A 15356-nucleotide genomic window follows, 5' to 3' on the forward strand; every position below is an offset into this window, starting at 1 on the left:
CAAAACAGCAAATGCATCGACGACAGCTTCGACCATAATGGTATTCCATGGCAGAAGCAATTTATTCTCGGCATAGAACAGCTTTGGAACATCTGCATGTGTGTTCCGTGTTCCGTGTGCCGTGTTCGAGTCCATTAATTGTTATGGTTCCGAGTCCAGTGCCGAGCTGCTCCCGATGGACACGGGCACGGAGTGCCTCTAGTCTGACCACTCCATTCAGGGCTCCAAGCACGTCCATAAATAGCATACACTCGTATATATAAATCGAGGAGTTTCACTTGAGGAGGACACTGGAGGACCCGGGATTCGATTTCTCCTGTGCTCCGCCTAAAATGGCCCATGTCTTGGGCGCTGGGGAAACGGTTAGCGATAAACAGTCAGCCGTAAGGAGTGAATGGGATGTGGGAGCACGCACTGGGAAGATCCCGGAACGTATAATTTACAAAGTAAATTTTAATTAAAAATCCTCATGCAATCCTCAGCTATTTTAATTGAAGCCAAATGACGTCACAGCATATTTTCGACTGCCGGTTATCCAGGGGATGGATGGCCAGGAGACGGCTGCCTCGCAGTCGGTAATTAAGCGTGCCAGCGAACTTGACTCGCAATCGGAGATAACGCGCCCAGGCCACGCCAAGGAGTTCATAAAAAGAGGATGCGGATGGGGATGGGAACCAAGGAGCATTGTTTCGCGAGGAAGGGTTCGCGGAGGAGGAGCGCCGTCCTCCGTCAAGTTGTGACAGTGGGAGGCGAAACAAGTTGGCGCGCTTTGTGCAAATTCTTGGGAAACAAATTAAACGCGTTTTAAGACTTGACGGCGATCCGGCAGTCACGTCATTACGCTCCCATCATTCCACTCCAGCGCCCTGGGATGATGATGGGTCTCATCTCATCGCATAAATGAGTCGAGTTGGACGGCTCATTGAAGGGGTACGCTGCTGCAGTTGCAACTGCAACTCCATCTCCATCTCCATCTCCAGTCGATGCCCATCCGCTGACCCGATGCCACGCCATTTTCCGGTGGTTTCTGTACTTTCCGTACAACTGCAAAATTTGCCGTAACATTGGACACAATTATGTGCTATCTAGCTAACCCCATAAGCATTGCTTATGACCCTTATCGCTGCTCCAGCGCCAGTGGACGAACCAAAGACCCCGAAATCACGGCGCCGGAGTTCAGTGGAGCGTGCAGCTCGTGTGCTGCGTGGTGGCATCGATAAGATCAGATACAAGGAACTTCTGACCGAGGCGTCGCTTAATTTGCACGTTTGTGTGGCAAATTATTCGCCCTTCGCATGGGGCAAGGAAAAGTTATGTACTGTACTATATGTATTGTGCTGGGGCGAAAGCCGATTAGCAGGGCTTCCTGCACTAATGACCACCGGTTTTATGTTTTCAATTAAGTGATAACAAGACGGGACGCAGGGACGCAATCCGTGGCCAGTCAGCCAGTCAGCCGCAGGCCTCATTGGGCACCATTACATTCTATTGCGCGATGCGATTCTTTCTTTTCCGCCGCAACGGGGCGTATACTTGATGCGATTGCAGCTGCTGCTGCTGCTGCTGCCACAACCTCCTCTTGGATGACTGTTGCTTGACTTGACCCATGAACACAACGCCTGTCGACTGTTTATGGGACTGGCGGCTGCTTTGTTTAAACTTGTGTGCCCGAAACTTTAAAACAACAATAACAACAGCAATGCCAAAATGCCATCATTACCAAGCGACAAAAGTTTGTCCTTTCGCAGTGGTGGTGCTCCTGCCGCTGCTCCTCCGCCTCCATGATCCTTTCGGGCTGTGCCAGGAACAGCCGCAGTAACGACGACCCCGCCACCCCGCCACCCCAGCCACGCAAAGTGCTTCTTGGCCCGGCCGTGTAGGCAAATGAAGTGAACGGTTTTGGTTCTGGTTCTGGTTCTGCCACTGCCACGGCTAAAAAATAAAATACGTAATAAAGGGGAAAGGAAAAGAAAACAAACGCTCTTGCCGAGAACTGGTAACTGGTAACTGCAAACTGGCAACTGGCAACTGGGAAGCTGGGAACAACAAACAAAAGCCGGGCAGGGCACCCGCACACCAGGAAAGTTTTCACCATTCAGCGAGGAGCCCCAAATACGCTCCATTCGCCCAGCGAAAGCCACGACTACAACTACGGCGGGAAGACTGAGACTGTGCCTGTGCCTGTGCCGCTGACAATAGAAATGCGTTCGGAAAAGTTTATTTTATGTTGTTTTATGCCATTTGTGTGTGCCATTTTTGGGGCGACGCACGAGTTTTTCATTTGATTTCCGCTTGCCACACTTTTTGCGACCCCTCCCCTGCCGCGGCGTCACCTCTGCCGCGCGAGTCACAAACAGAAACGGAGCCAGGACCCAGGACCCAGGACCCAGGACCAGTTCTGCCTCGGAATCCGGACCAGATTCAAGACCAGGACGAGGACGGAGACGAGGAGGAGGCGGCACGGAGCACGGCTCGGTCAGCAGGCTAAAGAGCGTATGTTTGTTCACAAAAGGATTAAGTTGGGTCTGCACACAACACCGCAGTGGAGCACCACCCACTCGCAGCCTCCCTGCTGCTGGGAGGAGTTCGAGCTGAATGGCGAAATGGCGAAGTGGCGAAATGGCTTCATTTGCGCCCATGGTAATGATATGGTGGTGATATGGTAAGCCCACATTTAGTCGCGCCGCCGGGGTGTTTTAAACGCGTATTTGTGCTCCTGGCCTACACTGCGCCCAACTGCGTGAAGCTAAGCTAAGCTAGTAGCTGCAAATGTATGAGTAAACTGGATCCGCAGCACATTTTTCCCATTCGAGTGCTCATTTTTTCAAGTTCAGCGGAGAGGCACATAAAAGTTGACAGACCAAGAACGCTGCAGTCGCATTTGATTCGGTTTGAGTAAGTTGCCAACGTTTCAGGCCAGCCAAATTCAATTGGGCCAACTTTGTGCGGTCTGACGCCTCCGCATTCTAACGCAAATGCTGATTCTCGACCATTTGGAAATTCGATTATGGCTGAGATGCCAGTGTGTGTTCGATTCAATTAAAGTGGGCCGATAAGCGAGTCCGATTTGCTCGGTTAATGCCTGAGCCATAAATCTCCATTCTGTGGCGGCAATTAAAATTTATCTTTAATTGGCACGTGTATCCAGTTTGGCCCCCAAAGTGCAGCAAGTCCTGCCAACTGCTAACTGCCGACTGGCTTCTTGAACTTTGCCAGCCTTATCAAGCTGGCTCTGGACTGGGACTGGAACTGGGATTGGAACTGGGAATGAGCAAGGAGGAGGCAAGTGGCACTGGTGTCCGGATCGCAGCGAGCAGCGTGGCGCTCGGCACACCTGCCGCTTAACTCCTGAACGGAAGGGAACTCGCGATTACAGCACACACACATGGGCGTACCTGATGGGGTGCAGAAGTGCAGAAGTGCAGAAGGGGCACATTGTAATTCGGATTTAATTGCCTGTTAACACGCACCCGCGCATAGCGGGCAGCACCGGCAACAGCTCGTAAAAAAGCCGTCGGGCGGAGAAAGGAGACAGGATCCGGAAAAAAGGACAGCGGCAAGGCGCACCCAGGATACGCTCTACGTGGGACTGGAGTGTAGCGATTTGCTCCAAGTTCCCTCAGCCAAGTTGTGCGACTGGTGCCGAAGTGAATGTAGCCGACGCAGGGGAAGGGCTGTACAATGTTGTAAATGAGTTGGCCCACAGGGAAACGCTTGAGCACAAAGTGAACAGCTCGTAATTTAGCTAGCTTGGCTTTTGGGCTTGGAGCAGCTTGGCACTCAGCGCGCTCAGCTGGACGCCTGTGCAGCCTTTTCGATTCGGCAGGAGTCGAACGGGGGCGGGGCGCCACTAATCATTTTCCAAAACTCCCGCCGATAAGCGGACTGCGCAACATTTGGCCCAGTGCTCCTTGGCGAGGCTTGAATGGCTATTAAATTTCCCTAAACGGTAATGCCGCAATGCAATAAGGATGGCAGGATATTCGTGTGCGAAGAAGTGCTGAACTGGGCATAAAGCGCAGATAGACACGCAGATATGTGGCAACTGACATTCATTACGACATAAATTCGTTTGGTTGCTTGGACCGACGTCGTTCCTGGCACTGAGATGCCGCAGATAAGACACAAATGCCAACTACTTCTTGGCATTCTTAAATTCTGGGCACCATAAAGCAGGTGGCCAGGAAGCAGTGGTTCCTGGGGTTCCTGGGGTGCACGTTGAGCACTCACTCGATGCTCGCTGCAAGTTGCAGGCAAGTTCGTCTGTTTGCATGTAAATAAATTAACCAACCACCCATCGCCATCCAGCCACCGCGGGATTCGGCAACCTGTGCAAGGATGTGTGTAATTTAATAAGTCAGTAAATGGATGAGGCAACGACAGTTTGCGTCGGGCTCCGGGGAAATATGACTTTTTCCAGCTGCAAGTGTTCCTTGGACAGAGCACGAGAAAGGCCGCCATTCCGACGACGTGGTGAGCCCAGATCTATCTGTCGGATTGACTGACTGACTGGCAAATGCGACCTTGCGGCGGATGGGCGGTGGCACGTTCCAGGTGGAACTGGAGCTGGCTGTGCAACGTACGTCCTTAACGATGAAAACATTACACAGCTTTGCCTAATTGCCCACTTAAACGTCAGTTAAGGCATGCACCTAAAGATCCCTGCGCCCGAACACCCGAACACGCACACACCGCACACCAACACCAACACACCAACACACCAGCACACACACAGCCGTTGAAACGTGCACACACGCACACCCCGCTGTCAACAGTGGTGCAAGAGCAGTGACTTGAACGTTTTATAAACAAATGAAACAATTAATTTCGTTCCACTCTCCAGCCAAATCCTATTAACTGCAACGTGAAAGAAATGCCTTTCACCCCTCGCCACTTGAGCGTGTGTGTGTGTGTGTGTGGGTGGTGCTGGGGAGTGTGTGTGTGTGTGTGTGTGTGTGCGAGGACGAACACACTACACTTCCATGCATACTTAATTTGTCAGCTTGGCACAGGTTTACACCCATTTTAGCTATCGTTAACTAACTAACTGTTGCGTCCCACCCCCGGAACACCCGACCCTTTGGGGGGACGTCCATGCCCAACCCCAGCCCGATCCCAGGAAGGGCAACGGATGGGTCTAGTCTAGGCGGTGGCCTGCTGAATTTATGGCCGCTCACATATGGCGCCGCAAGGTGTTTTCATTTAAATTTTAGGGCGGCTTAAGACAGCGCTTGAGTTATGCATTGAAATTTAAACTATGCATGTGCTCGGGGCTAAAAACGCACAAGTGGCAATGTGGCAGAGTGGCAGAGCGGCAAGTGGCAGAGCGGCAAGTGGCAAGTGGCACGGGTTGCCAAAATGGAAGACTCGCGAAAGTTGCTTCCTAGCTGTCAGTTTGGAAGGCTCGTGTGTGCTTGTTAGTGCGGTAATTAGAAAATTTTATGTGATTACATGGCCACGTGTGAGGGTCGTACAACGGGGCGTATGGTTGACAAAAAGAGCGCGTCAATGAGGAGGGAACAGCACAAAAGAGCCTGTTTGAATATTAATAGACTACTAAATATAACGCCGAGTGTGCCATCGCACCCTGCTGTACCTCTGCCGTCTGCATCGCAGCTTGTTGGTTGAGGAGCAGCAGGCTCATACCACATGGAACATACCAGGGAATAGGGAATAGGGCAGTCCACATGCTAGCCCTGTGCAAGGGCTAGGCTGGATCACAGGATGACTGCTCATCCCACGAGGGACTCGGACCTGGAGCTTTCGAATTGAACTGACAGTTTCGCGCGCGGCGAACACGACGGCTAGCAAAGCTCCTGTCTGTGTGGGCCAAGCTCGAATTCGGCTCAAAGCAATCCTTGGCTCGGAGAGTAACTCAATTTAGGCGCCCGAGGATTCGTCGTGTGCCGTCGTAGCCCTCGTACTTCCCGTCGGCAACTCCCACAACGCCGACGAGGATAAGGACGAAGCCAAGACCACGACCACATCATTTGCAGCTGCTGGGCTGAGCTGAGCTGGGATGGGCTGGGATGGGCAGGGCAGCAGGGCCTATGTCTGGACGCCATGTCAGCGTCAGCGTCAGCGAAGGAGACCTTCGCTTAGACGCACCCACAAGGCACTTGAATCACTCTGCTCCACGGCACGGCGCCATCCAAGTGGCGCTGGAAGGCGTCAACCAACGAGCACTCGGCTTGAGTTCTCGTTTGAGCGCTTTGCTGGAAAAAGTGCGCACAATCCTAGCCGTCGAATTAAAAATCCGTATGTCCAACCAATTGCAGGCGGAGAAGTTGTTGCTATTGCTCCCGCCCGACTTACTATATCTTCTCAGTCGTCAATTGATTTGGCCGATTAGTTTGTTCATTACGCATGTATTTCTTGTAAGTATGTTGCTGTATTACAATATATGTGATATATGATTCTGTATTTTCCCTATGTTACGTTTTATGTTTCCTAATCGTGCTAAAAAAAATCAACAACAAATTATACTTAATGTCCATTTAAAAGCAGTTGCATTGGGTGTACATACATACTGATACATATACATATACATTCATTTATTCATATATATCTATATACCAGTGCTCCCGCACTTGACAAATTCAACGGCAATTTCATATTCAACTCTATTCGTATTCATATTCATATTTATAATCATATTTATAATCATATTTATATTCATATTTATAATCATATTTATATTCATATTTATATTCGTATTTGTATCCATAGCCATATTTCATTTCTGTATTCATATCGATACTCATACTCGAATTTCAGTTAATTTCTGTATCTAGGTATAGGTATAAATAGCTCTGCGACTTATTGGATGATATTCATTGTCTTCGTATTGTGTTTGATACCAGCATGCTGCTTCGGATTTTGGATATTCTGATCGTAGTACGTAGTTATCGTATAAACATTTCTAAATTTCATTAGTTTCCGCGAGAATATCTACATGAATACGGTTATGAGTAGGTCCTATTCAGTTTATATTTCAACTTGTATTCGTATTCGTATTCGTATTGCACTGTGATGGATGCTATGTTGCAGTATTGGAGTTCTATGCGTTCGACAGTCTTATGTACAATATTTGTGGACTGCTTTGTGGAATCGGGACAGGTTTTATGCTTATAAAGAATAATCATTCGAGTTCGTGGTACTGATTCATCAAACCGAGCTGTAAACATTAGCGTATATTCGTAATCGAAAACTAGTAGAAATACTTTCTTGTATAAGGCGAGCTGTGTGTGGTGATTTCTGCTAAAACCAAACTATAACCGAATTTCATTCAATCTGATTTTTGAGGGGATTAGAACTTACGCCAAAACTGATGTGGGATTCGACTACCGCTGACTATGACATCATATCTGTCTATTATTCACTCCTTTAGCAGTTGACTGGTGATATAATATAGGTCTATGGGTACTATGCCTATGTCTCCGAATTGCCCTCGTTATACTAGTACACAACATCCAAGTGTCTAAGAAGCTCTTGATTTTGTCCTTCGAGTTCGGGTACAATTCCCTCGACAGTGTGAGTGTGAACGATAATGAACGGCTATGAATGCAGGACTAGCGCCTGGCTTACCATGTGTGTGTGGGTGAGTGATTTGCACTAGTTGGGTATATGTCCTATGTTCCAGTTAGCATATGAGTGATTCGACATGAACGTGTGCCTATGGGTGTGGCTATGGCTGTGATCTTGCATGCTTGCATACTTGCATACCGGTGTGTCAAAACTCCGGAGACCCAGTGTCCTTAATCAGTGTCCGTATCCGTATCGGTATCGGAGCGGGACCTGGACCTGGACCTGGACGATGCGGACGTGGACTGCCAGCGCGCTGAGTCGTGCAATCATCTGCAGACAGTGGAATCATCGCCGGCACATATGGAGTGCGGAGCCGCCAGGAAGAGCTTTCCATTGGAGCAGGCGCAGAGCTGGAAGACGCGGTGCATGTGATCCCTGCTCTGGGCAGTGCCCAGAATGGGCGGCTGGGCCGTACGCAGGTTGGGCATGAGTATCTTGGACGACTCCAAGCGCAGCTGCATCGAGAAGAGCACACGGAGGACACCTGGTTACGCCACTACCAACCACTCAGCAGCAGGCCACCACCTGGCCTTCAGTCTACGCAGCTAGCTTTCAATCATACTTACGCTCCCATCGAGGGCTCGGAACTTGACGTCCTCCAGGGCCACGACTTCTATGCCTCCTGCCCGCGACTGCAAATTGATGTCCTTGGCCGCCGTCATCTCCAATTGGCGTGTGGGCGACTCGAGTCTGTAATTAAATCAGGAGAAAGGCGTTGCGGCGGCACCTCGGTTAGTGATTGCAGAATGCTGAATGCAGGTTGCAGCATCCGGTGTTTGGGATTCCGATGAGTCCACCACCACCTATCGCCGGAACGCCGGCCTAATGAAACGGAAAGTCGCTCGATTGGTGCAGTGCCTCGAAAACATTGCAATTTCAATTTGAATGGCTGATATGACTTTGCGCTGACATCGCTGTCGGCTCGGCAACTGAAATGTTTGCCTGTGTACCTGGCGCCAGACAATTTGTAATTTTCATGAGCCAACAGGCAGCTATCACCAAATTTGTCAATGAAAATGTTATTACAAGCCGCCGATCCTGTTAATGGTCCATATGTACACATAGTCGCCCACGCGGACAGATGGGCTGATGGATGGGCATAATGCAGCGACTGCCATCCACGCCACCCAGTGCCACCCAGTGCCCATCCCAATCGCAGTCCGATTCCGGCGTTAGCCGTACAGGAAAAAAGTCTGGCCCCCGAAGCGCTTTTTAATTCACTGCCACCGTTTGTGTACATTCTGACAAATGTGTATAAATATTTTCGCTCCCCGCGTGAGCTCAGTGAGCTGAATGGCGACACCTATACAGGTGGCATCGGAGGTGCACCTACAGTGCACCAGGACACCAGGACGACAGGACACCAGGACGCCAGGACGCCAGGTGGGAGTGGGCCTGGCGTTGTTTTCGTTACCGCAAAGGTGACGTTGACAGAGACCCACGAGGAGGAGGACGAGGAGGAGGCGGGGCACGAGTGCAGCCGAGTGTTTGCTTTTAATTTTTTATTTCTCAGATTTCCCCAACCGAACTCCAACCAGGAACGACTAATATGCCACAACATGGCGTGCCGTGGATGCTGCCCGCCCGTTGCTGGCAACGAATTCCTGCAAAATTTATTGCAGTCATTGAATTTCAACACCGGACTGCAGTAGATTGGCTTTCGATTTCATTTACTTTAATTGGCCATGGCTTTGGCGCTCCGTTGGCAGATCCTTCGAACTGCCAGCTCCCGGGTGTGGACGTGGCTCCTCATCCTCATCCACCTCCAACTTCTCCACCTCCGTCTTCAGCACTTACCTCAGCTCCCGGCCGGGCTCGGCCCGCACGTGGGGCGTCTGCACGGATTCCCGGAAGACGGCGCCGCCTTCGCCGTCGATCCGCAGGGCATGTGCTCCGATGGTGACTTCATCGCGGTTCACGGAGAACAGGCTGCGTCCGTTGGTGTCGTTTATGCGAAAGCCCGCCGACAGGCACTCGAACTTGTCGTGTCCCAGGAATAAATGATTCTCAATCATGCCATTCGGATCACGTGTATTGATTGAAAAGTTACGTGATGACTCTGTGGAGGATAAGCAATGGGTATAGATACATATGCGCGCATTCCGCGTGTTTGTGTGACAATTTGGGCAGTAAGTGCAATATAAATGAGTGAGCAACACACACACCCGCGCTCAGCTGGTTAAGATAGCACGTTACAAGTCGCCGGAAACGGAAATCAAAACTCAGACGCCGCGCTCCGCCGCGCTCCTCCATTGTCTCAGGTGGCTCGACCACGGCCATCGCTCTTGGCTATCAACTATCAGCTATCAGCCCTCGCTGACAGCCCCTCCAGGTGGCTGTGTTCCGCCGTGACCCGTCACCCGTCGCCCATCCCTCAGTCCTAGTCGGTACTCGTATCCGTATCCGTATCCGTCCATCTGGACCACCCACCGCCCACTTCCGCGCACGTATCTGCGGTTGTCGCTTATCGCTGCGGGAAATGCTCTGCTGCTTTTTGGAAACGCTTTGCTGTCGACACATGGACGAAGGTAGCTCCCTGGGAAATGGCATCCGTCTTCTTTGCTCGTGCCTTCACATGGCTTATCTGTAATTGTACATCTTGCTACTGCTCAAGTGGAGCACTGCGGAGCAAGTGGAGCATGTGGAGCGAGCGGAGCAGCAGCCCCGATCTCATTTACCGATGCTTAGCGCTCCTGATTTCTGGCTCCTGCTCCTGCTCCTCCTGCTGGTGCTGCCTGCGTGCTGAACACGCTTGATATCTGTTGATTTATGTCTCCACTGGCACCGGCACACATTTGTCCTCGACCAGCCCCACCCGAGCCCCTGCCTATGTCCACCACACCTAACCACAGCTCCCAACCTCCCGTCCACCTGTGCCATGAATGTTTAAGCCCGGTGCACTTGCCCTCAAGCACGGGAAAACAAATGGGCCTGCCAATGCTCCTCGGAGGCTGCATAATAGCGGCCGGCAGCGCAGTTCATTAAACATGCACTGAATGATGCCATTCAGTCATTCAGCCATCCAGTCGGCCACTCGGCCATGCACGTCACTCATCGGCGGCTCCATGACTTTGACATTTGCGGAGGAAGTTCATCAGTGAGCCCGAGCCCCGAGCCCCGAGCCCCGAGCCCTGGACCCCCGATGGTCCCAGGCGATGGTCCGTCCACCGAGGTGTGACCACGATCTAACCAGCCGAGTGGGGTGCGAATTGTGTGAGGAGCGTGAAGGGTGCGAATTTATGAAATGAATATTAATAGGAATCCGAACAGGCGCCGTTTGCTGGCGGCGGCTCCTAATCGCTCGATAACGCCGGAGGCGACTCGCACTCACCTATGGAGATGGGCTGGCCGTGCCGCGAACGGATTGTGGAGGCGCGCAGCATGTCCATAATTATCGCTTGTCCGGACAGCTGTATGCCACCGGGTACGATTTTGAGCTGCCCCATGCCCTCCTGAAAGCGTTAAGTGGAGTGGTGAGTGGTTGGAGTTGGGATTGGGACTGGGATTGGGTGGTGGCCATTACCGTTGAGAACTCCATCACCTTGAGTATCCAGAGGGTGAGCACCAGGTTCGTGATGATGAGCAGCATCAGCAGCAGCAGCAGGGTGTACAGGCACTTTTTCCGCCACCCGATGAGGCCCAAGTACGTCTCGATTCCGCCAACGAAGCCGTCCACGTTGGAGCGTCCGGCTGCCGCGCCTCGGCCGCCTCTCGTCACTGCGTCACTGCGCCCGAGGGCGTGGCCGTGACCATGGCCATGGCTGACCGTGGCCTTCCCCGTCGTCGCTGTCACCGTGGTGGCAGACATGGCGCCTCCACCGCCGCTCCCTCCCTTCGCCGAGGACAGCGCGTTTCCGTTACCGCTGGCTGCGCTGGAGCCACCAGTTGTCATTGGGTCAGTACCAGGAGCAGGAGCAGGACCAGGAGCAGGACGGTGGCTGCTGGCCTTGTGGGGTCGCTTGGGCGTGGTGCCAGCCGATAGTTGCCGCGAGTGTGGCCCAAAGTCAGTGGTCTCACTGCTGCCAGCGGCCAACATTCCGGCGCTGCTGCACTGCAGCTGGTGGATGCATGGGCAGTGCCAGGCTGTCCGATTGCGTGGTATCCTGCAAGGAGTGCAAGCAAACAGTAAGCGGTGCAGTAAACGTGGGTACAGTGAAAGCAGAACGTCGATCTTCGAGGTGCAGGTGCACATACATTGTTGCATGCCTTTGGACACCTTTGAGAGTGATGCAAATCCATGCCACTAAGGCACCAGTGGATTGCATGGCAATCGCACCGAGCTGCCCATGATAAAGCACACAAGTCTGCGTCTGCGTCTGCAACTGGAAGCCATCGAGTCCATAAATCTACGGAGCTACGGCCCGGGTGCCACTGAGGTATGCAGCTGGCTGATGCAGTTGGCCCTCAGTGGGAGCTGCATGTGCCACTGGAAGTGCACCTACAAATGCGCCAGTTGATGACTTTGGCGGCGCCAGCTGTTGGCGACTTCACACGTGCAACTCTTCAATTATGCATGCCTGCAGCAACTGCAACTGCAACTACCTACATGTGCGAACTGCGAACTGCGAACTGCGAGCTGCGAGTTGCAAGTTGCGAACTGGGAAAAGCGAACTGCGGACTGCGGACTGCGGACTGCAGGTGAGTGGGAATATATATTCTGGCTGCATTTACATGCATGAGCTGCGGGTGGGGCGGGGTATTTATTAAACCATTCTGTCAAAAGAAATCATAATAAATAAAATAAAAAGTCATAAATGAATAAATTATAGACTTTTTGCTCGTGAGGCTCGTGAATAAATAAATAAGCAATTCTAGAACAGCAAGTAAATTATTTTCCGGCCAATCTGATGTCAAAGGTAATTAGTTGAACGCGGCTCTTTCGCGTTGCCTTTGGCGCTTTAAAGGTCGGACCGTGTGGCATGCATCAATTCAGCTCAGTTCAGTTCTGATCAGCAGATCGGCAGATCAGCAGATCAACAGATCTATAATTATCATCATCGGCATCTTAGGAGCATACGGCGTGAGTTATGAAATACATTCTGTGCGCGCTCAATAAAGATGAGATGTATAAATAAATATATAGATAATCTCTGTTTTGGCAACTTATTTTTATCGCCACTCATTTCGTGCTGCTCGAGATTTTGAAATTGAAATACTATTTCCACATGCCCACCCACCGATCGGCCGTAAATGCTTTAACGACCTATTCTCTTCTGGTCACCTCATCTCGTGAACTCGACCAAAATGTGGTCCGTGACCATGGGCCGAATTTGTTTATGTTTACCACAATGTTTATACAGTCCGGGTTCCAGGTTGGCAATTACCTCGGTTGTTTACGGCCACTTTTAGTGCATTCTGAGTGGAGGAGCATGGAGCTGCTAGCTGCCAGCTGCCAGCTGCTAAATTTTAAGTCAAAGATTTGTGATCCGCACATGGGCAGTCCATATCGGAGGCAAGTGTGTAGTGTCTGCGGTGTGGCACCTGTCGACCGAATTCGATCAGGGGCGATGTTCGTCAGCAAAGGGATTACGTTTAAATTGCCAACTACGCCCGCGGTTTTCCACTAGATGGGAAAAGCAAAAAGGAAAGCCTGGCGCAGCCATAGATGAATTAAATGTTTTCGATTCGGTTGCACAGTCCCAGCTGCGGAGCAATTAACAGGCAAACTTGCACAGTCCGCAATTGTGTTATTTATTTTGAATGTGGACACAAAGTAGCCAGTGTGCACTCAGAAAAATGCGGTATCTTTGCAAAGATTGCTGGCTTTTCTCATTATGATTTTCGGCAACTGTGTGAGACATTAGGAGTCACTTTTGCGGCACTGTAGCTTTCTGCTTGCCGCCCAGCCACCTGCATCCTGCCACAGTAATCTGAAAGCTCGACCAGATTCCAGGCCGGATGAAGGCCACGGATCGTGCTCCGAGAATTGCTCAAGGGAGCTGAAGGTGATTTAGTATCTGCAGACAGGCATGCAAATGAAATCGGATTCAGAGTCGGAACGGAGTGCAGTATGAACTGCGCTGGGCACAGGCATCACGTGCCGCACGGTTTAGTAAAGTTGCCCCAGCAGTTGCTGCCCTCTTAATTTTGTTACTGTTGCTGCAACTTCCACTGCTTGTGCTGCTGCCACACGTTTTTACTGCGACTTATGTCACATCCATGTGGAATCCGTTTACATTGTGATATTCATGGGAAATGACTGCCCCCGCCGTGCGAACAGGATGTCAGGAAATCAGGATGTCCTTGAGTACGGCGACCAGGACTCGAACTGGCCATAGGCCATGGGGATCATGGCCGATATTGACGGACGCCAAGCTGGCATACACGGCTCAAAAGCCCTTTGGCAGCGGCTAAATTGGAGCGGGCCAGCACTTGGTTTTGGCCGTTTACAGAAGTGAACTCGTAAAGGGAAAATATTGCATTGTCCAGCCATTAAGTTATCAACGAGAAGGGCCGGACGGGTCGGACCCAGACACGGACGCAGACATGACCGGGAACCCTTGTGCATGTGTGGCTGGGCCAGCAACTATCAACTAGTGGGGTTGAGCAGCCTGTGCCACGGCACGTTCCTGACAAGGGACCCGCACCCTAATATCCGCACAGCGCCGTAGTCCCAGTCGGCGTCGTGGTTTTGGACATAATGCTCCGTATTCCGACTGCGACTACGACTCCGGCTCGCACAGCAGTTTCATATTTTGCAGCCATTTGGTGTGGAGTCTTGTGCGAAAGGTGCTTGTATGTATGTATGTAGTTGCCACACTTAATGGCGCTCGTACGTTTTGGCTACACTTGTGTCACTGTTGTACTCGCATGTATATTGTTATGTCCTTGTTGCCGCCTGCAGGACATTTTTATGCCAATCGTGCGTAAGTGGCGTAGTGGCCGTAAACCTAAACTTTTCCGCACCCGCACCCAGTTGCCTCTACGCCCATGGACATGAGCACCAAATGAGCCGCAGACCAGTGACATTGGAGCCGAGCCACTTGATCATCTTGCGCAGCTCATGGATACCAGTGCGGAAACTCACTTTCTCAGACAGCTAAACTGCAGCTAAGGCAGCTGTGATCAGCTACACGTGATACGTACACTTACACCAAGTCCTGGGCAAACAGAATTCGTATCTTTTGCACGCCTGCCAAACGCGATCTCTAGGGATCCCTGGGATTACGACACACACTGAAATGGCAGACCGATCGCGACGACGCGCTGACCTTCACAATTCCAAACGCCAGCCATGGACGCCAGCCACTCAGATCGCCAGCCACCAGAAAGCACTGACAAAAAAAGCACTCGAAAGCGGTTTTTCGAAACTATGGAACTGCGGAATCTGGGAGTCTCTCTCTTGGATCCAATGCCAGCGGCGCCAATGTGCTCCGTATGCGCGCACGGTTCCGTCCTCCTTCACGGCGGCACAACAACTGAAGGCAGAAGGCCACAGTCGCCAGCCGGAATAGCAGCCACTGCCACTTCACGTTTGCTTCGCAGCTGAAGCGGGTTCGGGTGCGGGTTCGGATTGAGATTCGTACTGGGACTCGGAAAGCTCTCGCCGAACGGCACGCCGACCGGGTTTCACTCAAACATCGGTTGGCTGAGGACGGCCGATGCCAGGTGCCCCCCGTCCCCACCGCGGCGTCGTCCTCGCTCGGAGTCACTCGAGTGGCCAACGAGCTGGAGCCTTCGGAGCAGCCGGCTTGTTTACGTTTTTCGGCCGGGCCGGGCCGGGCCTGGCCGGGCAGCAGCAACACGTGGTCAGCAGGAGCAGGTGCCAC

General features: G+C 51.8%; 1 protein-coding gene across 1 annotated transcript; it reads right to left on the reverse strand.

Annotated features, from left to right (window-relative positions):
• Window positions 1–6700: 6700 nt before the first annotated feature.
• LOC6555680 (delta-sarcoglycan) lies at window positions 6701–15062 on the reverse strand. The gene is made up of 6 exons (XM_001982504.3): window positions 14674–15062; window positions 11111–11690; window positions 10919–11039; window positions 9385–9646; window positions 8154–8277; window positions 6701–8042 (listed from the first exon to the last, which is right to left on the reverse strand). Exons 2-6 carry the CDS (start codon window positions 11621–11623, stop codon window positions 7854–7856), a joined length of 1209 nt encoding a protein of 402 aa, XP_001982540.1. The 5' UTR covers window positions 11624–11690; window positions 14674–15062; the 3' UTR covers window positions 6701–7853.
• Window positions 15063–15356: the final 294 nt, after the last annotated feature.

This window comes from Drosophila erecta, unplaced genomic scaffold (assembly GCF_003286155.1).
Source record: "Drosophila erecta strain 14021-0224.00,06,07 unplaced genomic scaffold, DereRS2 tig00000126-arrow-pilon, whole genome shotgun sequence".
Classification (NCBI taxonomy): domain Eukaryota; kingdom Metazoa; phylum Arthropoda; class Insecta; order Diptera; family Drosophilidae; genus Drosophila; species Drosophila erecta.

Excerpts from the sequence above, each read along its gene's own strand:
- LOC6555680 (XM_001982504.3), bottom strand. The coding sequence starts at position 11,623 with ATGTTGGCCGCTGGCAGCAGTGAGACCACTGACTTTGGGCCACACTCG. Across the intron at positions 11,040-11,110 it reads AGGTGATGGAGTTCTCAACG|GAGGGCATGGGGCAGCTCAA; the intron begins GTAATGGCCACC and ends TAACGCTTTCAG. Across the intron at positions 9,647-10,918 it reads CGGCCAGCCCATCTCCATAG|AGTCATCACGTAACTTTTCA; the intron begins GTGAGTGCGAGT and ends TATCCTCCACAG.